This window comes from Podarcis gaigeae (genome assembly GCF_964106915.1).
Source record: "Podarcis gaigeae genome assembly, chromosome: 16".
In the NCBI taxonomy this organism is placed as follows: Eukaryota; Metazoa; Chordata; class Lepidosauria; order Squamata; family Lacertidae; genus Podarcis; species Podarcis gaigeae.
Genome location: NC_139693.1, coordinates 9,344,059 through 9,369,193, shown reverse-complemented (window position 1 = coordinate 9,369,193; position 25,135 = coordinate 9,344,059). Strand labels below are relative to the sequence as shown.

Genomic DNA, 25,135 nt, shown 5'->3' with positions numbered 1-25,135 from the left:
GTTCAGCGGAGCGGCAGGCGAGCTCGAGACCGGAGCACCCGCCGTTCTGGACGTCATCGGCTGCTTTCTGCGTCGGCTGCTTTCTGCATCTCAGCTGTCTTTTTTCCTTCTCTCTCCCTCCTGGGCTGTGTGAGACCTGCTGGCGGGGCGTGGGGTGCCTGTGGCCAAGAGGACGTGACAGGACCTTTGGCAGGCGGCCCCGGGGCAGGGCGGCCGTTCCACAGGTGGCGTGACGGCTCTCCAGGGTGTGTGCCAGCCACTCCTCCCTCCCGGCCATCGCTCCGGCCTCAGGGACTAGCCGGCGGCCTCTCCCTCTTCCTCTCGAGCGCAGCAAAGCTGTCCAAGGGTCGCTGGTCATCTGGCAGCGTTGTCAGGGGCCGGGGGACACGGAGCAACGTCTGCGTCCTGTGACGACGACGGTCTTTCACCTGTGGCACAGTGTCCCCACTTCCGCTGCCCTTCTTGCGCCAACACCTCTCTTCTCCGCAGCCATGCCTGCAGGGGGCCGGACAGGAGTCGTCTCGCTCGGATCCGTTCTGACTTTCGTGGGCTCCTGAGTTTGGTGTCGGGGCCGCACACCCTCGCCATCTCCTGCTTCTCTCCCCCCCGCCTCCTGGCGCCTTGGTTTCGTCCCGTCTCCTCCGTCGGTTTCGGGGCATGGATCTGCTGCAAAAGAGCAAATACAACCACTTGCGCAATGACTCCCTTTCCTCCCTGGAGGAGGGCTCTGGGGTGGCCGATGGGGACTCTCCCGTGGACCCCCTGGTGGCGGCCCCCTCCCTGCCCAGCTCGCTGTCCTCCTCCTCGCTGAGCCCCATGCTCCCCCTAGGCGAGCTGTCCTCCGAGTCGGAAGACAGCCCCACCACCCTGTGCTCCTTCTTCCCCAAGATGGCCAACCTGAAGCTCGCCAACCCGGCCACTCTGCTCAGCCTCCGTGCCTTCTCCAAGGAGGCGGGCAGCTCCGGGGAGCATCCGCCGCCAGCGGCACCACCACCTCCTCCTCCCCCCGTCGCTGCCGCGACTACCTTCCCGGACTCAGCGGGGACTGTCGGTCTCTATTCCCAGGATATGAACAAGTTGGGCTGCGCCAAGAGGATGCGGGTGGAAGGGGGCCAGCTGGGGGGAGACGAGTGGACACGGCACGGCAGCTTCGTCAACAAGCCCAGCCGGGGCTGGCTGCACCCTGACGACAAGGTGATGGGCCCCGGAGTCTCCTACCTCGTCCGGGTAAGTGAGCGGCGATCGCGGGGGGCGGGGACAGGAGGTAGTTCAGGGCATTTGTGGGTGCAGCAAGTCCCAGTCGCTGGGAACCCTGATTGGTTGGGACGCGTATCTCGGCCGGGGATGGGGAACCTAGTGGTCTTCTAGATGTGGCTGGACTCCAACTCCCATCTGGCTGTGCTGGCTGGGATCGAATGGGGTCAGAGTCCAGTGACACGTGGAGGGGCCAGCCCACCATGGAGTCGCTGGTTGGCAACTAGCAAGGTCAGTATGGGAAAGTGGACCAAGAGCTTTTCTCCCCTTCCTAGTTCAGTGCGTTACTTGGGGTGCGCTGATTGGCCATAGCTGCCTTTCCCCGCTTTCACACACCCCTCTGTTGCTGTGGGGTGTGGGGGGGGGTAGTTGATCCCACTGAGAGAATGGCTTGGATTTGATCTTGGGGGTCTCCAGTTGCCAAGACCTAATGTGCAGGGGACATCATACTTTGCTGAAGTACGTCTGCGTGTTTGTGTGTGTGTGTTGGCAGTGCCGCTTGAGCTAAGAAAACAGCGCCTCTCCAGAGCATACAGAGAGCCTCTTTTCCATAGCTGGCCTCTCTGGGAACAGGGTAGGTGCTTCCACGTGGAGAGAGGGCGTGCATGACCTACATAAGTTGGGAGAGGGCTGTCGCTCCGCAGCAGAGCATTGACTCTGCGTGGAGAAAGAAGGCCCCAATGGCATCTCTGGGTAGGGCTGGGGGGGGGGACTGTCCCTTCTGAAGCCCTAGAGAGCAGCTGCTGCCATTCAGCACAGACAGTAATGACCTAGGTGATCTAATGGTGTGATTCTGTATGAGGCAGCTTTTGAATTTGGCTTCGCATCTTTCTTGGTTCCTAGGAGGACAGTGGCTTGAAGGCAGAACCACTGCTTTGCATGCAGAAAGTTCCAGATTCAGTCCCCAAGGGTTGTCTCCAGGAATGTCCCCTGCCCCAAACCCCAGAGAGCCAGTTGGTATCGATAGTACAGAGTTAGATTGACTATATCTATACAACACAGGTCAGGGCATCACTGCTACGAGGAAAGCAAACCTGCTGCATCAATCCCCAGCATCTCCAGGTAGAATCATGAGGACTAGAATCTTCCTGTTCCTTTTCAGAGGCAGGGCTATAACTTGCCTGAGGGATCACATGCAGCGTTAGAAACTCAGATATACAAGCTAGGCACCAAACAGCTCCTTAAAACCAAGGCTGCAGTCACCAAAACATAACATCTAGTTGCCATTTTCGGGCAAAACAGCTCTAAAGTCTTGTTTTTCAGATGTGATTGATTCTCAGCTAAGCATCTGGCTAGTTCAGATGTCAACCCTGAGCTTGGTTAAGAGCTTTGAGAACTTGAAGAAGAAAAGTCGCTTGATCCAGGGACAGTCCACATATATATTGGCCTATTCCGACCCCTTTTTCTTAACGGTGACTGCTCACGCTCAGGCTGCACAGAAAAAGCATTTTGGTTCCAGAAATTCATTCTGATTGTACAGATAAAACATAACTGATAGAATTCTACAGGATGGGGTGTTAGTGTGAGAAAACAGTCCAGATCCAAGGGTCCACAGATGGCGCCCAGGCATCTTCACTTGGTCGCAAGTGGTTGAAAGCCAGGTGCAAAATGCGCCTGGATAATTTCGAACACGGAGCACGTGCCTCACACACGGATGGATGGTCTCAGTTACCAGCACCTCCAGGTAGAGCAGGGAGTATCCCCTGCCTGAAACCCCAGAGAACTGCTGCCAGCCAGTGTAGACAGCACTGAGCCAGATGGACCAGTGATCTGAGTCTCTGTATGAGGCAGCTTCCTATCTTAACTTGTCATTTTGAGACGGGAGCTGTTGAAAAGGCCACCGAGGAGAGTTCCTGCTGTTCCTTTCAGCCCTCCTCCCCGTCTCCCAAGAAAGGCAGCACATCTTACTCTGGCCTCTTTGTGCAGAAATGAGGGGGGGGGGAGACACACAGCCCCTTTTGCCCTTTTCTCCCCACAGAGGCTGCCAGCCATGGCTGCAATGGTGTGGCCTCCCTGGCAGGCATCTGTCCCGGGTCTTCTGCTCTGCCACATGATTGCTTCTGACAAGCGTGCACCCGAGCGTCCACCCCCCCGAGCCACAGCGCACATGCGCCAGGCGCATCAAGCCGGCCTGCATTTCTCTTCCACTTCCCCCGCCCCCCTTCCAAGCCTCTGGCTGTGATGACCGCCAGCCCCAGATCTCCGCTTTGGGAGGCTGGGGCATCCCTCTGTGGTTTGGCAGAGTCCAGGGATTGGTCAGCCCGTTGCTGCTGGTCCAGGTGTGTGCCTCTGCATCGTTGCGCTGCCCACAGACTGCTTGGGAACTGAGATTATCTGGCAGGAAGATCGTTCCACCCACCCACCTGCCCCAGGTAAATGGTAGGTCTTGGTGATGCCTTGATACATCGCCCAGGACTGGTTTGAGGGCCTGAGCACGATGGCACTTTCACCCGCAACGTACCACCAGGTGAAGGCTCCATTGATTGCGCTTTGACTCTCAAACCGAGGGAGGAATAAGCTGCAAGGCGCCGTGGCTGATAGAGCCCGTTTCCCCCTCGGCGTGCTGGGTGCTGGAGGGACTCCTGCCAGCGCTTTGCATGTGGAGGAACAAGCTCCACAAGTCTGATATTGTCACTGCTCCTGCCTAGGAAGTTGAGGCGGTTTCATCTTGGTGTCTCGTGGGGCCGGGCCCAACGCAGCTTGTTCCTCCCACCGCTTTCCAATGCTGTGGTGTATCACTGTATCGCGATGTTTGGCTGGTGTTTGGCCCACTCTAGTGAACGGATCAGGCTGCCTTGCGTGTAAAGCGCAACCAGAAATGCCAAACAAACATTCCCCTGATGGCGTGCAGAGTGCATACCTTGCTGTTCCTCCATTACATGGTCTGAAGTTGAGTCCGAACCGTCGAGTCAGACCATTGCTCCACCAAGCTTAGTATTGTCACACTGGCTGGCAGCAGCTCCCAAGGCAGGGATATTTTCCCCAGTCCTACCTGGAGGTGCCGTTGAGGATTGAACTTGAGACATTCTGCAAGCGAAGCAGATGCTTTACGACTGAGCTGTCCCCCTTTCCCTGAAAATAAACCAAGATTCTAGTCCTCATGTTTCTGATTCAATAGGAACATAGGAAGCAGCCTTATAGCAAGTTCGTCCATCTCACTCTGGATTGTCTACACTGACCGGCAGCAGCTCTCCAGGGTATTTCCCCAGCCCTATCTGGAGATTGAACCCAAGACACCTTCTGCATACAGAGCAGATGTCCTGCTACCCAGACTCCTTTTAACCTCTGATGCCACTTCACCTTTCCCTCAACCCTGGACTTGAGCCTCACTGAAACCTTTGTCTGGTGAGGGGCACACAGCTGTGTCACTGGGAGTGTCTTTGCCCTCGGTGCCCCAGTGCCAACTCTGTACAGAGAACGATTGGTTGTACCCTTAACGGGAGAAGGTGAGCAGTAGGAGGACTAGAGTCCAGATCCAGGTCTCCAGTCCATGTTTTCTTGACCACCATTGCTGGTACAACACAGGAAGGGGGCCGGTTTTCCAACACCCCCCTCCTTTTCCTCCTCCTGCCCTTATATCCTTTTGGATTTATGCGGAAACAAATTCACACGCAAACTCCTGCAACCCACCCAGGGGAACGCCTCCTTTCATGCTCCTTGCCTGCGTCCTGCTGTGATCTCCAGGGTCAGTTTCAAGACTGATGTCTTGGAGGCAGCTGCAGGGCTTGGTGGCAGGACACCTGCTTGGCTTGCAGAATGTCCCATCTTTAATTCTTGCCATCCCCACATCGGGCTGGCAAAGGTGCCCTGCCTGAAACCATGGAGAGCCGCTGTCAGTAGGTGTTGACAGTGCTGAGCTCGATGGACCAATGTCTTCCTGTCGATTCAGCATCATGAGGACTGGAATCTTACGGTTATTTTTAAGGAAGGCCATAGCCCAGGAGCAGAGCACCTGCTTTGCTTGCAGAAGGCTTGATCCCCGGCGTCTCCAGGTAGGGCTGGCTATGCCCCCCTCTGCCTGAAACCCTGGAGAGCTGCTGCCAGTCAGGGTAGACAGTATTGAGCTGGATGAACATCTGATCTGACTCGGCGCAAGACAGCTTCCTCTTTTCCAAATCGCCGCTCCGCTACAGAGACCGAGCTTAAGCGTCCTTGGCTTAACCTACTCTGTAGGCTGGAGACTCGGCAAGAGGACAAGTTTGCTGCCTTTGAGCGCCTGGGAGGGTGGCAGAGGATTGGAAGATGAACAGTGCCCTGAGAGCATTCAGAGACAGGGTCTGGCGAGCAACACTTGCGTTGCCACTTCCCCTTCTCTGACTCATACTGGTAGCCTCGCCTCGCCTTGCTGGCGTCGCTGAAGTCTTTGTGTCTTCCCACCGCGCACAGCCGGCCTGGCAGGTGCCCAGTGGCACATCCTGTGCCAGATGCTTGCCCCTTCTGCCCTCTTTGCTGTCGGTTCTTCATCCCAGCTGGCGATTGTGCCAATGAATCTCTCCTGCGCCCTGTTCCACAAGCAGCAACAGAAAGGCTGCGGCTCGGTTGGCAGAGCCCCTGCCTTGCGTGCAGAAGGTCCCAGGTAGGGGACAGCATCTTAAAAAGCAGAGACATCACCTTGCCAACAAAGGTCCCTATAGTTAAAGCTCTGGTTTTCCCAGTAGTGATGAATGGAAGTGAGAGCTGGACCATCAAGAAGGATGATCGAATGGATGCTTTTGAATTCTGGTGCTGGAGGAGACTCTTGAGAGTCCCATGGACTGCAAGAAGATCAAACCTCTCCATTCTGAAGGAAATCAGCCCTGAGTGCTCACTGGAAGGACAGATCCTGAAGCTGAGGCTCCAAGACTTTGGCCCCCTCATGAGAAGAGAAGACTCCCTGGAAAAGACCTGATGTTGGGAAAGATGGAGGGCACAAGGAGAAGGGGACGACAGAGGACGAGATGGTGGGACAGTGTTCTCGAAGCTACCAGCATGAGTTTGACCAAACTACGGGAGGCAGTGGAAGACAGAAGTGCCTGGCGTGCTCTGGTCCAGGGGGTCACGAAGAGTCGGAAACGACTAAACAACAACAACAAAAGGGCTGGGAGAGACTCCTTTTCTGAAACCCTGGAGAGCTGCTGCCAGACAGTGCAGACAATACTGAGCCCAATGGTCCAAGGCAGCTTCCTGTGTTGCTAACCAGCTGGAAACGCCACTTTGCGATCAGGACCAGGAGAGGCTCTTTCTCACAGGCTCTGTGAGAAAGAGGCATGAAAAGGGCAGAGCGGTGGAAGGCTGCATGCAAGCTCAGTTTCTGATTGCTTGGGGAAATCCCTGAAGAGAAGGGGACTTAGGCAGCTGGGGGGAGACAAGGACTTTCAGTATTGGCAATTAATAATAATAATAATAAGAAGAAGAAGAAGAAGAAGAAGAAGAAGAAGAAGAAGAAGAAGAAGAAGTTGTTTTATTTATACCTTGCCCTCCCCAGCCAGGGCTGCTAACACCAGGTATAAAAACTAATTGATTAAAATACAACTTAAAAACGAGATTAAAATACAACATTAAAATGCAGCCTCATTTCAGTAGAAACTCAAATCAAAAACTTTTTGGGGATGAAAACGTCAAATCTTCACCAAGGCCAACTATCCAGACTGGTCCTACGTGGGCTAGAAAAAAGCCAGGGAAGTCCCCAAATAGGAGGAGAAAAGATTCATGGGGAGAAGACCGACCAGGGATAAGCTGCTGTGCTCACTAGGCCTGGCTGTCAGCCAGTAAAGACTGTGGTTTTACTAATAGAGTGAGCTCCAATTTCGGTGTGATTTACTGCTGGCTCGCTGTACGATAGCAGGTGGCCTGGAACTGGGCCTTCTCTGTGACAACCCCCTAAGTTCTAGAATTCCCTCCCTGCAGAGGAGCGAGCCTCTGGCATTTCCACTATACAGCCTTTGACCCCTGAGATGGTTGTTTCCGGGGCCCATCGTCCTATTCCTGCAGCTGCATTTGGCTTTAAATTGTCGTCGCCCTCCCTGGGACCTGCTGGCAGAGGACAGAAAATAAATTCAGTGATGGTGGTGATGACTAATAAGGATAACAGTGCAGCTTGGAAGTCTTCCAGGGGCCCTACCTGTTGTCTTGTTCCCTTAGGGAAAAAAGGGGGAGGTGAGCAGGGTGGAGGTGGAATAATTGATTCATAATATCTGGGTGGTGGGGATGAGGGTGAATGGGAACAGAGGGGACTTTGGGACCTAACAGGCTCTCCCATTCTTCCTTCTCCCATCAGTACATGGGCTGTGTGGAAGTTCTCCAATCCATGCGGGCTCTCGACTTCAACACGAGGACTCAAGTCACAAGGTGAGCTGCGCAGTCATCCGGGGGTGGGGGGGGCAGGGGAGATCGGGCGGGATAGTTATGTTGTGCCGCTGCACAGGCTTCAGTCAATCACTCAGGGTCACCGACTGGTTGGATGCAGAGGAACAGTGGGAGGAACCAGCTAGGGAACCCCCAAGGGAAGAAGGCTCAGAGCCCTGGGATTGGTGGTGGGGCGATGATGCAAGTGGTCAGAGGGAGAAGACTAGGAAGAGGAGTTTTCAGAAGAGGTCACAGGGTTTAGTGAGCTGGGAGAGTCCGGAATCAGAGGCAGGAGAGTGGGATGCGGGAGGCCAAGAGGCGGAGATAAGTCAGGCTGGTGAAGAGTCACAGGTGTCTCTCCCACCCGCTGTGAGAAGCTCCCTTCCCCACTTGTCTCCCAGAACCAGAAGAGGCATGAAAAGAGCGGAGGAGAGGTTGGCTGCACGCAGGCTCTCAGTCTCTGACTGCTTGGGAAAAAACCCTGGGGAGGAGGGGGCTTAGGCAACTGTGAGAAGGCGGGATCCTTCAGTCTCTGCAACTGCTTCATGGGGGCAAGATGAGTTGCTGTTCTCATTAAGCCCGACACTCCTATTCAGACTTTTGTTTTTTGCTAATAAGGAGTTAACTCCCACTCACTTGGGTGATTGACTGCTGCCTCACTCCTGTCACTCACTAACCCCTAAAGCAGAAATGCTGTAAGCTTTGAGAGGGTGTGTCCCGTTGTGTCTCTGCATGAGTTGCCGCTCTGGGCTTATTTCTTTTCCATATCTGCCTGTGTGTGTGTGCAGAATTCTGCTGTACCTCTGCACTGTACTGGGTATGGCTGCATAGGGAGCATTGAGACGATCAAGACACATGTCTCTGCATGAGGCTTGTCTTATGTGTCTCTACATGAGTTGCTGCTTTGTGTTTGCCTCCTTCCAATCTGCATTTTCTCGGTGGAGGTCATTGAGCTTGACGGTCCGATAGTCTTTCCTGCCCTCAGAGGAGGAGGCTGCCTGTTGTATCTCTGGATGAGTTCCTGCCCCGGGTTTCCTCCTGCCATCCGGCACCTGTTGGGAAGCCGATTTTGTGGCGCCTCTGCATTGGCTCAACCACTCACTCCCAATGCAGAAACACTGTGGAATTACCCACTGTCCGGGGAGGCTGCCTGTTGTGCCTCTGAATGGGACACTGTCCTTCCAACCAGGCTTTGCTGGGGGCCAAATAATTCTGTTATGCCTTTCAATCGGCTCAACCTGTTGTCCCAGTGCAGAAATGCTGTAGAGTCGCCCACCATTAAAGGAGGCTACCTGTTGTGTCTCTGGGCGAGATGCCGCCAAGTCATTCCGTGGTGCATCTACATCAGATGCAAACTGGGCCCTTGGTGCCCCAAGATAAGCTGTGTCTCCCCCACCCCTGTTAATTAAATCCCAAGAACCGAGCCTGTAATGCCCGAAACTCAATAATAATAATATTAATTATAATTTTATTATTTGTACTCCGCCCAATCTGATTGGCTTGCCCCAGCCACCATGGCCGTGGGAAGCCAAAACTGGCTGCAGAGGCCAGCAGAGAGGCAGTCTGCTCCAGCTCATATCCTTAGCAGCAGCAGGAAATAGTTAAAGCTGAGTTGGAGGGGGAGCAGAGAGAGGTGTGTGTGTGTGTGTGTGTGTGTGTACTGTAAACCTGTCCATTACCGGGCAGACGCAAGGTCTGGAAAAAGGTGACCGGAGGGAGCAGCCAGCAGGAGATGGAAAGGCTTCAGCAGCCAGGCCCCGAGCCTGCCATCAGCGGCCGGCGTTTTTTTTTTAATAAAAAAAATTAATCCGCTAAAGACAGGAAGCGTTTATACAGCATCATCAAATATTAACAGCACTCGCTCGATTTCTTCCCCCACGTCCTCTTCCATCCTTGCTCTGCAACCAAGGAGCTGGGAGACACACAAACACACACACCAAACAAACAAAACACAAACACACTGTGTGTGTTTGTGTGTGCACGGGCTGCCTGCAGGGGCCACATGGGGCTCTTTAGCCAGCCCTCGGGGCCACACACCCCTCGCCAGGCCACGCCCCCCCAAATCCGCCTTGCTTTGCATCCTCTTTGGGTTTTCTTTCCTGCCCGGAAGGCGTCCTTGAGCTCTCGCTTGCGTGGAAGGGTGACCGACGGATGTGTGATGTGCGTGTGTGTTTAGAAACCTCTCGACTCTTGGGTGGCTGGCAACGTAGCCTGCTGGGCAAAGGAAGCAGAGCAGTGACAGGGCAGCGTCTCGTCCAGAGGTGCCCTCACTTGAAGGTGAAGGGACCCCTGACCATTAGGTCCAGTCGTGGCCGACTCTGGGGTTGCGGTGCTCATCTCGCTTTATTGGCAGAGGGAGCCGGCGTACAGCTTCCGGGTCATGTGGCCAGCATGACTAAGCCGCTTCTGGTGAACCAGAGCAGCGCACGGAAACGCCATTTACCTTCCCGCCGGAGTGGTACCTATTTATCTACTTGCACTGGCGTGCCTTCGAACTGCTAGGTTGGCAGGAGCAGGGACCGAGCAACGGGAGCTCACCCCGTCATGGGGATTCGAACCACCGACCTTCAGCAAGCCCTAGGCTCTGTGGTTTAACCCACAGCGCCACCCGTGTCCCATGTGCCCTCACTTAACGGCGGGCAATTCCACAGTGCTTCTGCACCGGGAGCGGTCGGTTGAGCCCATGCGCACCTGACATAACAATACGACAAAGGTAGAGAGTCCTAAGAACCTGGGAAGACCCCTTGTGGGTGAAGCCAGCAGCCCGTCTGGTCCAACACCCTCTTATTTATTTAATTTATATACCACCCTTCCTCAAAAGAAGTCAGGGTGGTTGGCCCACGCTGGGAAAACAGGCTGCTCGACATGATGGCAGGTCTTTGTCCTGTCCCAGCAGGGCAGTTCAATGAAAGAAAACGGGCGAGGGTTCAGGTGAGCTCTTCTACCACTTTTTGCCAGGACATACAGTGGTGCCTCGCAAGACGAAAAGAATCCGTTCCGCGAGTCTCTTCGTCTTGCGGTTTTTTCGTCTTGCGAAGCAAGCCCATTAGCGGCTTAGCGGATCAGCTGTTTAGCGGCTTAGCGGATCAGCTGTTAAGCGGCTTAGTGGATCAGCTGTTAAGCGGCTTAGCGGATCAGCTGTTAAGCGGCTTAGCGGATCAGCTGATAAGCGGCTTAGCGACTTGGGAAAAAGGGGAGGGGAAAGGGAAAAAACCCCGCAGGAACTCGCAAGACATTTTCGTCTTGCGAAGCAAGCCCATAGGAAATTCGTTTGGCAAAGCACCTCCAAAACGGAAAACCCTTTCGTCTAGCGGGTTTTCCGTCTTGCGAGGCATTCGTCTTGCGGGGCACCACTGTACTTGAGATTCCTGCATTGCAGTTGCGCCTCCAGGTCCCTTCCAGCTCCACAATTCTAAGATTCTATACACCCATCCCTCATTTCTCTCCTCTTCCTTCAGGGAGGCTATTGGCCTAGTCTGTGAAGCTGTGCCCGGTGCCAAGGGAGCCGTTCGCAGGAGAAAGGTGAGGTGGACAGAGAATACTTCAATTTTTGTTCTCTTTGGCTCTCTGTTGTCCAAATTCGCCTCATACATCTCAAGAGCTGTGACGCCACTTTGAAACTATCATGGCTTTCCCCCAAAATACAGTGGTACCTCGGTTTATGAACTTAAACCGTTCCGGAAGTCCATTCTTAAACCGAAACCATTCTTTCCCTAAAGAGGTCTCTGGCCGCCGGTGCCCTTCCACCATTCGGCTTCCGTTCTTAGACCGAGGTAAAGTTCGCAAACCAGGACGCTACTTCCGGTTTTGCGGAGTTCGTAAATCAAATCGTTCGTAAACAGGACTGTTCTTCAACCGAGGTACCGCTGTATTCTGGGAGCTGCAGCTCATTACGGGTGCTGAGAGTTGTTAAGAAGTTTTCCTCTTCCTCTCCCAGAGCTACAATTCCCAGAGGTCCCTAGGAAATGGCTTGATTGTTAAACCGCTCTGGGAATTGGCAGGTAAGGGAAAATAAAAGAAAAAGGAAAGATCCCAGGTGAGAGCTGGAACGGCCCACCACTTTCTGTGTGAGACAAGGGATGAGAGCTACTTTTGAGGAAGAACGCTGCGTTTTCTCTTTCTCTGCTTTTTTAATTTTTATTTGGATTAGTTTCCTTTATCTTAATCGTATCACGAAAAAGCTTTAATAAAATCTTGCCAGACTGTATGTTGCCTTGTGTGCAGCTATAAATTGGATTCCTCACGCAAGACAGCCTTCCGCGGTAATCCAGTGGTAATCCACTCTCCTTTCAGTACAGTTCATGGATATAGTATACTGCAGCAGAGAGAATGTGTTACAACTGCTCCAGTCTATTAGGGTATGATTCTGGGACCACCCTACAATATTCCACATATTCAAGGGTGTAACTTGTAAAAATGTCTGTTTTTTTAACCTATCACTATTTTTCTGAAATGGGGGGTGAAATCCCCACTGGGAATTGTTATCTCTGGGAGGGCAACAAGAGTGGGCTGGGTCTCCTAACGATCCAAGGCACCTTTAAAAATGTCAGATACCTTTGGGGAAGCCGTGGCTGTTTATATTGGCATTGCAGTGGTTTAAATCTTTAGTTTGAACAAGCCCTAGTGGTGTGTTCAAAGATCCCCAAGCAAGCAAGGCAGAACCAACCACAGAGGGGCAGAATAACTCTTAAGGGCTTGTGATTCGGGTAAAAGGAGCTGGTGCAAGGATGTGTTCAGCACACCCCAGCTGGAACAGCAACACTCCCAGAGTGTGAGACGCGTGAGAGCCGCACGTGCTTTTCAGGAAAGCTTGCACATGTGTCTGTGTGTGATTTGATTTGAGGTCTCCAGCCTCGGCCCCCCCTTTCTCCCTCAGGCTGGGAAATGGGGACTGAGTTGCTGCAATAAAGGCCCGGCGCAGGCGAGGCTGATCAATAGATAACCATAACAGCCCGTCTAATGGACGCGGAGGAAAGTGGAGGGGCATGCGCAGGGTGGGGAGGTGAGGGGGCTGTTTGGTCATCAGCCCATCTCCCTTTTGTTCCTTCTGCCCTTCCCAGGTTCGCTCTTGCCTCTTTCTGCTGTGCACCCTTCTCCCTGATCTCTTAGGAACATATAAGGAGCTGATTGATTGATTGATTGATTGATTGATTGATTGCCAAGACTTCCAGCTCAGTTATGTCTGCGCTGGCTGGCAGCAGCTCTCCAGGGGTTTAAGCAGGGTTCTCTGCCCAGCCCTGTCACCTGCCTTCCTGCCTTCCTTAACAGCCAATCCCAGGGGTACTTGGCTCTGGCTCCGCCTACTGTGGGCCTCCCACCCCCCCAGTCCCAGTGCCTACCAGTCACCCTTCCCAAATAGGCTTGGGTCTTAGGAACACAGGGAGCTGCCTGATACACAGAAATAAAGATCCTAGTCCTCACAGTTTTGAACAAGCAGCTGCTTTTAAATAGAACCTGCCCTATTCTGAGCCGTACCATTGGTCCACCTACCTTAGTATTGTCCGCACTGGCTGGCAGTAGATCTCTAGGATTTCAGATTTCAGTCCAGGGCTGGATGGAGACTTTAGAGGCCCTAAGCACTTAAAAGGTTTTGGTGCCCCCGTAGATCTAATTCAAAACAGAAACAATAATAAACCGTAAAATAAATTTTTGATTTTTCGAAATGAAACGAAACCTACGGCAAGATGGGAAACGATGTTTGTTTTTGTATACCTCCACTTGATTTATAGTTGGAAAATCTTCTCCTGCTTTTTCTAATTGCATAGCCTTTGATCAGATCCTTACGTAACACATCTGCTTCTATACTTAGTAGAGGTAAGGCATCCAGCCTGCTTTGTTGCACAGTAGTTCTGTTGGGATTTTTAATATGCTTCGACTGAGAAAATGGAACACGCAGCTGAGCCATTTGTGACTGTTAATGTTAGAAATCTGGCAGTGGAAAATTTCTGTGATGCTCCCCCCTTTCTCTTGATGCCCTAAGCACATGCTTACCGTATTTTTTGCTCTATAAGACTCACTTTTCCCCTCCTAAAAAGTAAGGGGAAATGTGTGTGCGTCTTATGGAGCGAATGCAGGCTGCACAGCTATCCCAGAAGCCAGAACAGCAAGAGGGATCGCTGCTTTCACTGCACAGCGATCCCTCTTGCTGTTCTGGCTTCTGAGATTCAGAATATTTTTTTTCTTGTTTTCCTCCTCCAAAAACTAGGTGCGTCTTGTGGTCTGGTGCGTCTTATAGAGCGAAAAATACGGTATTTTGCTGATTGGTTAACCCAGAACTGTTTCAGGCCCCATAGCTCAGTGGCCTGTAGAAGTCCCCGGGTTCAATCCCTGGCAATCCTGGGGTGCTTTGTGGAGAAGGGCCATCGCTCCGTGATGGAGCATGTGGTTTGCACACAGAACGTCCCAGGTTCAGTCCTGGGCTTCTCCAGCCGGTGCTGCTGCTGCTAACGTCCTTGGGGTGCGTCTCTCTCCCTCTCGGCAGCCCTGCGGCCGCTCGCTGAACTCCATCCTCGGCAAGAGCAACCTGAAGTTTGCCGGCATGCCAATCACGCTCACCATCTCCACCAGCAGCCTCAACCTCATGGCATCTGACTGTAAACAGGTGAGGAGTTACCTTCCCTCCCAACCTCCTCCTCTGGGACACACTGTCTAGGGTGGATACTTGACGGACGGGTGTTGAGGATCGTGGGCTTAGACAGCCTTCCTCCTTGCTTGTTATGACCCTCCAGATGTTGCTGGTCTACAGTTCCCTTTGTCCCTTGACCACTGGCCATGTTAGCCCAGCAACATCTCTGTATCCCTGCTTCACATGCATTTAATGCGTGGTCCCTGATTGGCTGGGACATGCATCTAAGGCAAGGCCGAGGAACCTGCCAGGCATTGCTGGGCTCCAACTCTCATTGTTCCTGATCACTGGCTGGGGCTGATGGGAGTTGGAGTCCAGCAACATCTGGAGGGTCAGACGTTCCCTATCCCTGAACTGGACCACTGTTTGCCTTTTCTAAGCTCTGATCACATTCCTGTCTTATTCCAAAGTGGGGAAGGGGAACTTTCATCCCTTCCAGCTACTGCTAGGCCACAACGGCCATCAACCATTGGCTATGCCAACCACGTCAGGGGTGCTTCCCAGACACGGAATGCGCAGGGCAGAGAGTTAACTCTTTATTGTCTAAGATAACACAGTTGCTTCTAGGGCTCTGGATACCTGCACACAGCAATCTAGCATCTAGGCAGCTATTCCCGGGTCATCGCTCTAGGGGGCGTTGGCAGCAACTGGAGACGACTCCCCCTCCACCAGTTTATATACCTTCCCCTAATGGACTGTGCGCACTTAGCCAGAGACTGCGCCCGTGTGGATGCTATTTCTGCTGTTCCTGATTCAGCTCTCTCCTGGTTCTGGGCGACAGTGCTGCAGGGGAGGGTGGAGAAGCACCCTCTGATGCTTGCCTCCTGGCTGGTACAGGCCCCCACAGACCACTGCCCTCCTTCCAGTGGCGTAGCGTGGAGGGTGCAGGGGGGCCCGGCCGCACCGGGCGCAACATCTGGGGGTTAGGGTTAGGGGGCACAAATCCACGGGTTAGGGGGTGCAAATTACTTGCCTTGCCCCGGGTGCTGACAACCCACGCTATGCTACTGCCCCCTTCCCCTGATGCCCACTTGCCAGTGTCCTGCCAGTCCCTGCCAGGGCATCAGGTTGGAGAAGTCTAATCCAGGAGAGCTTGCCTTTACTGTAAGAATTTCAGGAGGGTGGGAAGGGGCGGGGAGGAAGCTCGCTTTGTGTTTTTTTGCTGTGCTTTGCGTCTCATTTTTCCTTCTTCCTTCCCTTCCATTGTTTAGATCATCGCCAACCATCATATGCAATCAATTTCTTTTGCATCCGGAGGGGATCCGGTGAGTGTCGAGAGGGTTTTGTGGATGGGTTGTTTTCAACACAGGGCTAAGGATTTCTCCTTCCCTGGCAGAATCTTCTCCCCGCTCCCTGGTTTGCCCCCTAACCTTGTTCTGGGGTTTCTGGAGACGGTGTGGGATGCGCATGGGGAAAAACTTCCTGCATTAATGCTAACCCTTGCACAAAAAATTAGTTGAGTACCATCCTCTCTGCATGTGAGCCACGCGTAGACTATCCCTGTGGCTAGCAGAACCTGTATAAATTATGCAGATTAACGCCATTCGCATAATTTATGCAGGTTGCAGAAATCCAGTGATTCATGCTGTGGAAATTTTAGGGTCTTCAAGCACAGACTCCATGCAGCCCTGACTATATTCATTCCACTGCACCCCAGTTGCTAGATCTGTTGACTAGCCCAGGCATAGGCAAACTCTGGCCCTCCAGATGTTTGGGACTACAATTCCCATCATCCCTGACCCACTGGTCCTGTTAGCTAGGGATGGTGGGAATTGTAGTCCCAAATATCTGGAGGGCCGGAGTTTGCCTATGCCTGGACTAGCCATTCTCCCCTCCATCAGGATTCAGATAACTTATTACCCTCCTTCATGTCAGGGAAACGGAGAGCTGGTGTGGTGTAGCATTGAAGTCTGGGGAGAGCCAAGTTGAAATTCCCACTTGTTCCCAAAGCAAACTTTGTGACTTTTGGCCACACACACAATCCTACCTTGCAGGGTTGTTAGGATAAACCAGGTAGGAACAATTTACACGATCTTGAGCTTCTGGAGGGGAAAAGGTGGGAGATAGATAGATATAGCAAATAAAGCAGCGCCAGTGAAGGCTAGTTGTGGGCTGCTTTCTCTTCCCTCTCTCCCCTTTTTTAATCTGGCATTTACCAAGTCTCCCATCTTCCCAGGACACGGCCGAGTATGTTGCCTACGTTGCCAAAGACCCTGTCAACCACAGAGGTAAGACGTTCTGTGCCAATCAGAAACTACCTGGGGCCAGGTCAGCTTCCTGCGGCCAGGTCAGCTGGGTTTAACAGATTTGCACCCTGCTTTTCCAGCAACCGTGTTCAGCTCAGTCACAATAACGCCAGCAGCATTAAAAAAAAAACTAGCGAGCACTTTAATCAGAATAATCAAGGTTTTTTGGGTGGGGGCCAAATTGGGAGGCCTGGTGGGCTTGATCTAAGTCTGTGGGCCAAAGGTTTCCCACCTCCGGTGTAAACGGTCATGAGCTGGATGAACCCAACGGGTCAGGCTTGGTAGAAGGCAGTTTCTAGTGCTGCTACAAGAAGCTGGAGAAATGATCAGTGATGGTGCTCGACAACATTTCATGAGCCACATGTCTTGTTTGTTGAGATTCTGTTAGCATGCGCTGTTTGCTTTGTTTATCGTTTTGGATATGAATAGATAAATAGATGGGGGGTAGAGAGAGAAAAAGATTCTAATTGCTATTAGATTCCATTAAATTTATAGATATAGGTATAATGTGTGTGTGTGCAAAACATGTATTTACGTCGGTTTGTAACTGTTTTTTTTCCATCCCAATCTTTTTTATCGCGCTTTCAGTTTGCTTGGGTTTATTTCATTGTGGGGTTGTTTTTTTTTGCACTGCTTCTACTCTTGAGCACCCGAAACGGCATCCGATACAACCTGTTACCTTATTCTGCTTCTCCCTGCCCCCCCCCACAGCCTGCCATATCCTGGAGTGCCCCGAGGGGCTGGCGCAGGACGTGATCAGCACCATTGGGCAGGCGTTTGAGCTGCGCTTCAAACAGTACCTCAAGAACCCTCCCAAGCTCGTCACCCCTCATGACAGGTAAGGCCAAGCTGGTTTTATTGAGCAACACCTGGAGGGCCCCACCCACCCCTTTCCCAAACCAGTCATGCCCCAACCAATCAGGGATCACATATTAAATGTGTGTACAGTGTTGGAGAATATAGCGATTACAGAGGAAAATCACACACCGTCTGAAATTCAGACAAGGAACAGAATCTCCAGCTCCCTGTTTATATGCTGTGGCATCTGTTTGTTTTTTATAGCAGTCTCCCTCCGCTTTTCAAATATTTTTTATTGAACAACTGTAGGCAAGAACAACAATGAAAGAAAAATATCTTTATTTTAAAGAAAGGTTAGTTGTCACACTTGTCAATAAAAAAAATAAAGGATGCAGCTATGTGATTTACTGAATCGATAAGAAAACATAACCAAGAGAAGGATGTGTGTTCTGTGATTACAAAGGGTTCCATGGTTTCAGTCAAAATCATTGCCATTTTTTAACTTTTCAATTTTATGTAACCTTGGACTGTACTAAATCTGGACGCTTGCTTAGACTTGTGGGTACCTAGCCCACCTGAGCTGCTGTTTGTATATAAAATAAAATCATACCTAATGGCAAAGAAGCCAATAGGTCCTTGGACACTCAAGCGAGATTTCCGCCCCCCTTTTCCCATGAAAAAAACAGGCAATATTTTTCAAGAAGGACAATTTGCGCTCCCTTCTTTCCTGTGGCTGTCTTGTATCTTGTTAGCTGCCTATTAAAAACGAAATAAAACCTGTTTGCAGAGTAGTAATAGCAGGGACAGGGTGGCGCTGTGGGTTAAACCACAGAGCCTAGGAATTGCTGATCAGAAGGTCAGCGGTTCGAATCCCCGCGACGGGGTGAGCTGCCATTGCTCAGTCCCTGCTCCTGCCCACCTAGCAGTTCAAAGTGCAAGTAGATAAATAGGTACCACTCCGGCTGGAAGGTAAATGGCGTTTCCGTGCGCTGCTCTGGTTCGCCAGAAGAGGCTTAGTCATGCTGGCCACGTGATCTAGAAGCTGTACGCCGGCTCCCTCAGCCAATAAAGCGAGATGAGCGCCGCAACCCCAGAGTCAGTCACGACTGGACCTAATGGTCAGGGGTCCCTTTACCTTTAATAGCAGGAGAGGGCTATAGCCTCTGTGCCCTGTTGTCTGCCCTCCCTAGGGCATCCAATTGGATCATGTGGGGATGCTGATCATCATGGGAGCTTCCCTGGCCTGATCCAGTAGGGCTTCCCTTGCATTCAGCGCCTACCCTCTATCCTCAGGATGGCTGGATTCGATGGCTCCGCTTGGGACGAAGAGGAGGAACCGCTGCCAGACCACCAGTACTACAACGACTTCCCGGGAAAGGAGCCCCCGCTGGGAGGCGTGGTAGATATGCGCTTGAGAGAAGGAGCTGCGGCGGCCCTGATGCCCAACCACTTAGGAGCCACCCTGGTTAGTGCGCTGGCGTTCCTCTGCCAACTCGCTCGCTCACCTGCATGCAGTTCCTACTCGCCATAGGCGACCAGGCTGGTTCTTAAATTGGTAGAGTGTGGAGGAAGTGAACAGAGGGCCAGTTTTCTCTCTCGATCTCATGACACTAGAAGCCAGCAGGATTATCTGGGGCAGCTGAAGTTGGGATTCCTGCATTGCAAGGGGGTTGAACAAAATGACCCTTTTTGTAACATTCCCAAAGCAAGGAAGGACTGGACTCTGATTAATAAAATACACACGAGGCTTGACCAGCAAGACTCTGGGAGGAGTGCGAATAATAATAATAATAATAATAATAATAATAATAATAATAATAATCCTTCCACCCCTTGACCCAGGTCGTTTTATTCACAAAAGAACTTTTAACACAGTGTTCGTAAGAGCCAATCAGATTTCCTCTGAGCATTTCAAAAAAACCTCACGTGGGGACAAAGTTAAAGCTAAAATTACAAAGAGCTACATTCTGGGGTAAATAAAACAGGATTAAAAAGAGGAATGCATTCAGCAAACCCAGAGGTCATAAACAAGTGGTAAACAGGAGAGGAAGAACGGCAAGGAAAGATTAGGCATCTTTGTCACCTCCATGTGAAACTATTTCCTGGCCCTAAGATTAAAAAAAACAAGGAAAGGTACGTCAAAGCTAACTATCATCTTTATGACCCAGGATGCCGGATGAAGCAACTGGCCTGTGTATTTAGAACGCTTATACGTGCCCGTCAGGCGTAGAGAAAGCAAATGGCAGAGGTGCGGAGGCTTGTGGGATTCGATCAGAAACTATCGTCAATGCATCAAACCCAGTCAACACAATGCTTTGATTGCTGACACAATGGCTTGCTCCATATTTCAGAATTCCTCATAGCGACCCCACCTGACCCCCAAACTCTGGATATTTGCAACCCTACACCTTTGGGTCCCTTCCAGTGCTACAGTTCTGTGACAATACTTCTTCCCACAGTTAAGCCCTGGAACTCACTGCCACAGGAAGCAGCGACGGCCACCACCTTGGATGGTTCTAAAAGAGAATTAATGGGAAAGGCTGTCAATGGCCGCAACAGCTATGCTCTTACCACCCCGTTGGAGGCCGTGATTTGCCTCTAAGCATCTGGTTGAATAATGTGAGAGCAGGGCGCAGTAACAGATGGGCTACTGACCTGATCAGCCAGGGCTATTCTTGTATTCTGAAGCCCAGAGTAGCACTCTGCTCCACCCTAACTGCAGAGTCCTCTGATGCTGTTGGGGACTACAACTCCCATCACTGCACCATTGGCCAGGCTGGATAAGGCTGATGGGAGTTGGAGTCCATAAACAGGGGAAGGGACATTGGGTTCCCCATCCCTAATCTACAGGTATAATAAGAATGTTATTATTTATACCCCGCTCATCTGGCTGGGTTTCCCCAGCCACTCTGGGCGGCATACAGCACATTAAAAAATTGTAAAACATTAGACATTACAGTGGTACCTTGGTTCTTGAACTTAAACCGTTCCGGGAGTCCGCTCGATGCCCGAAACTGTTCATAAAACAAGGCCCGGCTTCTGATTGGCTGCAGGAGCTTCCTGCAGCCAAACAGAAGCCACTTCGGATGTTAGGTTTCCAAAAAACGTTCGCAAACCGGAAAACTTACTTCCGGGTTTGCGGCATTCGGGAGCTGATTTGTCCAGGAGGAAAGCCAAGGTGTGATTGTAATGTCGAGTGCATCTTTAAGCATTTGAGCTTCTATTTCTTAAGTACAGAAGCCGGAAGCTGGCTTCCTGAGGGCTCCTCTCCCCCTGCCGAATCCAGTCTAAGCTTCGATTCCTCACTCACTGCCTTTCTTCCTTCAGCCTGTCTCCCAGATGTCTGCCGGGGACTACGAATCCAAGAAACCGCACCTCCCAGCACAAGGTGAGATTCCAGGCCACTCCTTTGCCTTGAGCGGGAAAAGGGAACCCTTTGCATCCAGCGATGCTGTAAGGCTTTGGCTCAGTGCTACGGCATGCAGAAGGTCCTCGGTTCAGTCCCCGGCACCTCCAGGAAGGGCTGGGGATGTTCCCTGACCGAAACTCCAGGGAGCCACTGCCAGCCCTGAGCTAGGTAGACCAATGGACTGGCTCAGAATAAGGAAGCTTCCTATTTAAAATTGCCTTTAGGTAAAGGGTAAAGGGACCCCTGACCATTAGGTCCAGTCGTGACCAACTCTGGGGTTGCGGCACTCATCTCACTTTACTGGCCGAGGGAGCCGGCATACAGCTTCCGGGTCATGTGGCCAGCATGACTAAGCCGCTTCTGGCAAACCAGAGCAGCACACGGAAACGCCGTTTACCTTCCCGCCAGAGTGGTACCTATTTATCTACTTGCACTTTGACGTGCTTTCGAACTGCTAGGTTGGCAGGAGCAGGGACAGAGCAACGGGAGCTCACCCCGTCGCAGGGATTCAAACCGCTGACTTTCTGATCGGCATGTCCTAGGCTCTCTGGTTTAACCCACAGTGCCACCCACCAGTTTATGCTTTAATTTCAGAAGAAGGGCCATAATTCAGTGGCATAGCAGCTGCTTTGAGTACAGAAGGTCCCGGGCTCAATTATTGGCAACTCCTGATAGGGCTGGGGAAAAATCCTGGAAAGACTCTGCCAGCCCTTATAGATGGACTGGATGGTGTGAATTAGTTTAAGGCTGCTTCCAGTGTTCCTGCGTTCCCATTCCCCGCCAGAAGTGGTAGACCCAGGCTTTTCCTGGTAGGCTGCCTCTGGGCATTGAGGCTCGTCTTAGCTACCCTGGACCTCCTGAGTTCCCCATCCTGTTTGCTGCCATGTGGGGCTTCTATTTGTTACAGTCTTCCTGCGGGTTTCCTAATGCTCTGTTCTGTCCCCTCTTGCAGGAAGGGAGAGGGGTCCACCTGGCCGCACGGATCTCTTTGACGACCCCTCCTACGTTAATGTGCAGAACCTGGAGAAGGCGCGGCAGGGGGCTCCGGGGGCCACTGCCAACGGCAGCGCCCAGCGAGATCTCTTTGACATGAGTGAGTGTCAAAGGCATGTTCGTGTATGTGTATGTGGAAGAGACTCGTGGGCACAGGGCCAACACCCTTGCAATTAAGCACTTGCCTGGTAGTCACAGGCGGGTAAAAAGGCTGGTGGAAGCACCTAGTGTGAAAATGTTGTGGGATGCCTTTTGAAAGGGGCAAGGCAAACTTTTCGTCCCTCCTCTTCCAACAGGCTAGTACAATTATTATTAGTAACCTGCAAGCTAGCTTTGGCTTGTGAAATGTGCACTTCTCACCAAAGTCCCAAAGTGATTTACATCCTAATTTAAAAAAGAGAGAGAGAGAGAGAGAGAGAGAGAGAGAGAGAGAGAGAAAACAATAATAAGATCTCATCATGTCTTTGCCGGGTGCCAAATATTGGTCCTGGCAGGCTTCCCTGGGGAGAGTTGTCATATCATGTGTTTGTACCCCATTCTTCAGCCAAAAAGACTCCCAGGAAGCCACCGTACGGTCAATTAAAACAAGACCGCAAGCCTGCAGGCAGGTGCTATCTTAAAAATGAAAGACACACAAGGAAAAGGGGGAAGGGAGGGAAATTGAACTCGTCACTAATTCATAGAATCCTAGAGTTGAAAGGAACCACAAGGATCATCTAGTCAAACCCCCGGCAATTTTGCCAATGTGGGGGTCAAACCCACAACTCTGGAGTCTCACGCTCTACCAACTGAGCTATCAAATATTTAGTATTACGGTCAATGAGCAGCATTAAGAAACTGGGATAAGAAGTGCATTGAGCACATCATCTGAACCGTGTTATGAGGAAAAGGAAAAAAAGGGTGGAATAAAATTAAGCAAATGAAAATAACATAAAATAAGGTAAAACAGGCATGATCACCAGAGTGGCTGAGGTCACACGACACATGAGGGAGAAGCGACAGGGAGGGAAGAGGGGGAAATCAAACTCGGGCACGTTCTTCAACCATTGGCCGGCTGGCGCAGGAGCTGGGCCTCCAGCAGAACTGAGGAAATGAGCCTTCTGCTCCTGATCTCTCCTGCTGAGGCTGCCTGATGGAATGGCTGCCCTCAAGCAATAGCAGAGGGGAGAGGAGGCCGGGCAGAGAGCCTTCCATGAAGTGTGGCTAGAGGTTGGGAGGCTGCTAGTAACGTTTGGTGACCTTATTTAAAAGGCTTATTTACCAGTGTTTACTATTAGAAGACATCTGAAGGCAGCCCTGTTTAGGGAGGCTTTTAATGTTTGATGTATCACAAGCCGCCCAGAGTGGCTGGGGAAGCCCAGCCAGATGGGCGGGGTATGGATAGATAGATAGATAGATAGATAGATAGATAGAGTGTTTTGGGCTGGAGGATATTTGTTTGATTGGTTTATCTACCCCCCTTTGTCACAAGATCTCAATAATCAGGTATAAATAATCTAGTAGTGTTAATTTAACTGCTCTCCCATCTCAAGATATACACCTGTTCCTGCAGAAGTGCATATCCCATTCAAAAGAGATGATTAAGAAATAGTGTTGATGTGTTTCTGACTTGAAACCATTCCATTTTAATTATTGTGGTATTTGTAAACTTTTGAATTGGGAGTAGTGGGAGAGTTCCTAATGCTCAAAATCAGGCTTCACCAGTGTGGTGCATTAGGCTCCAGCTCCCACCATAAATCCCTAATAATAATAATAATAATAAATAAATGAATAAAACGATGAGGGAGCTTCCTGCCCCACTCTCATTTTCCCTCTGTGGGCTTCTGCTAGCGTCTTGTAGTCCCCAACCAATGACAGTGGTACCTCGGGTTACAGACGCTTCAGGTTACAGACTCCACTAACCCAGAAATAGTACCTCGGGTTAAGAACTTTGCTTCAGGATGAGAACAGAAATCGTGCCACTGCGGCGGGAGGCCCCATTAGCTCAAGTGGTACCTCGGGTTAAGAACAGTTTCAGGTTAGGAACGGACCTCTGGAACGAATTAAGTTCTTAACCCGAGGTACCACTGCATATCTCGCTGGCGCTGAAAGGAGTTGTCAAGGTCCTAGTCCTCACTTGGTTGTCGAACGCCTCTCACCGCTTGCCTCTCTCCCCAGAGCCGTTTGAGGATGCCTTGCGGGGGCCGCCGCCTGCGTCCCCAGCCCAGCTGGTGGCCTCCATGGAGGAGCAGCTCCGACGGGAGCCCTGGTACCACGGCCGGATGAGTCGCAAAGATGCCGAGAAGCTGCTGCAGGCCAACGGAGACTTCCTGGTGCGCGAGAGCACCACCACGCCAGGGCAGTATGTGCTGACCGGGCTGCAGGGGGGGCAGCCCAAGCACCTGCTCCTTGTGGACCCCGAAGGAGTGGTGAGGCTTTCTTCTTCTGCTTCAGGGTGTGGGGCGAGAGGGGCCAAGTGCGACCTACAAAACAGCCCCTCCTGTCACAAATCCCTCTTTGCTGGCTGCCCCCTGTTGAGACTAGTAGGGTGGTAGGTCAGGAAACCCAACACTAGGCGGAGCCAGAGGCAGAAAGACAGGAGGCAGGGAGACCCAAAGGTGGGCGGAGCTAGAGCCAACAAGAGGTGGAGCCAGAGGCAGGGAGACCCAACGGTAGGCGGAGCCAGAGCCCAAGAAGAGGTGGCGCCAGAGGCAAAAGGACAGGAAGCGGGGAGACCAAAGCGGTAGGCGGAGCCAGAGGCAACAATTGGAGGAGCCAGAGGCAGGAGGCAGGGAGACCCAAAGGTAGGCGGAGCCAGAGCCAACAAGAGGTGGAGGCAGGGAGACCCAAAGGTAGGCGGAGCCAGAGCCAACAAGAGGTGGAGCCAGAGGCAGGGAAACCCAAAGGTAGGCGGAGCCAGAGCCAACAAGAGGTGGAGGCAGGAGGCAGGGAGACCCAAAGGTGGGCGGAGCCAGAGCCAACAAGAGGCGGAGGCAGGGAAACCCAAAGGTGGGTGGAGCCAGAGCCAACAAGAGGCGGAGCCAGAGGTAGAAGGACAGGAGGCAGGGAGACCCAAAGGTGGGTGGAGCCAGAGCCCAACAAGAGGCGGAGCCAGAGGCAGAAGGACAGGAGGCAGGGAGACCCAAAGGTAGGTGGAGCCAGAGCCAACAAGAGGTGGAGCCAGAGACAAGAGATGGAGCCAGAGGCAGAAGGAGAGGAGGCAGGGAGACCCAAAGGTGGGCAGAGCCAAAGCCCAACAAGAGGCGGAGCCAGAGGCAGGACAGGAGGGCGGGGAGAGCCAAAGGTGGGCGGAGCCAAAGCCAATAAGAGGTGGAGCCAGAGGCAGAAGGACAGGCGGCCAGGAGACCCAAAGGTGGGCGGAGCCAGAGCCCACTAATTCTTGTTTTGTCCCTGTCCTCCTCTCATGGGCTCTTCTGGGGGTTTCCCCAACACCAACTCCCAGGCCAGTTTTGTGGGGTAAGAGGCAGGAATGGGGGGAGCCCCACT

General features: G+C 52.1%; 1 protein-coding gene across 5 annotated transcripts in view; it reads left to right on the top strand.

The window, feature by feature from the left end:
• The window catches only part of SHC1 (SHC adaptor protein 1), a 45,536-nt gene that overhangs the window by 18,536 nt on the left and 1,865 nt on the right, over positions 1–25,135 (top strand). For 4 of the 5 annotated variants that reach the window (XM_083715760.1, XM_083715758.1, XM_083715761.1 and 1 more), the window contains 11 exons: positions 1,066–1,227; positions 7,511–7,581; positions 11,037–11,100; positions 14,060–14,179; positions 15,415–15,468; positions 16,380–16,431; positions 17,161–17,287; positions 18,541–18,712; positions 20,575–20,635; positions 21,609–21,749; positions 23,807–24,057. In XM_083715760.1, coding sequence (XP_083571886.1) covers positions 1,069–1,227; positions 7,511–7,581; positions 11,037–11,100; positions 14,060–14,179; positions 15,415–15,468; positions 16,380–16,431; positions 17,161–17,287; positions 18,541–18,712; positions 20,575–20,635; positions 21,609–21,749; positions 23,807–24,057 — 1,272 coding nt within the window. In that variant the 5' untranslated portion in view covers positions 1,066–1,068. Of the gene's footprint in view, positions 1–85; positions 1,228–7,510; positions 7,582–11,036; positions 11,101–14,059; positions 14,180–15,414; positions 15,469–16,379; positions 16,432–17,160; positions 17,288–18,540; positions 18,713–20,574; positions 20,636–21,608; positions 21,750–23,806; positions 24,058–25,135 lie in introns of those variants that run through there. The other variant, XM_083715757.1, reaches the window with a different exon arrangement.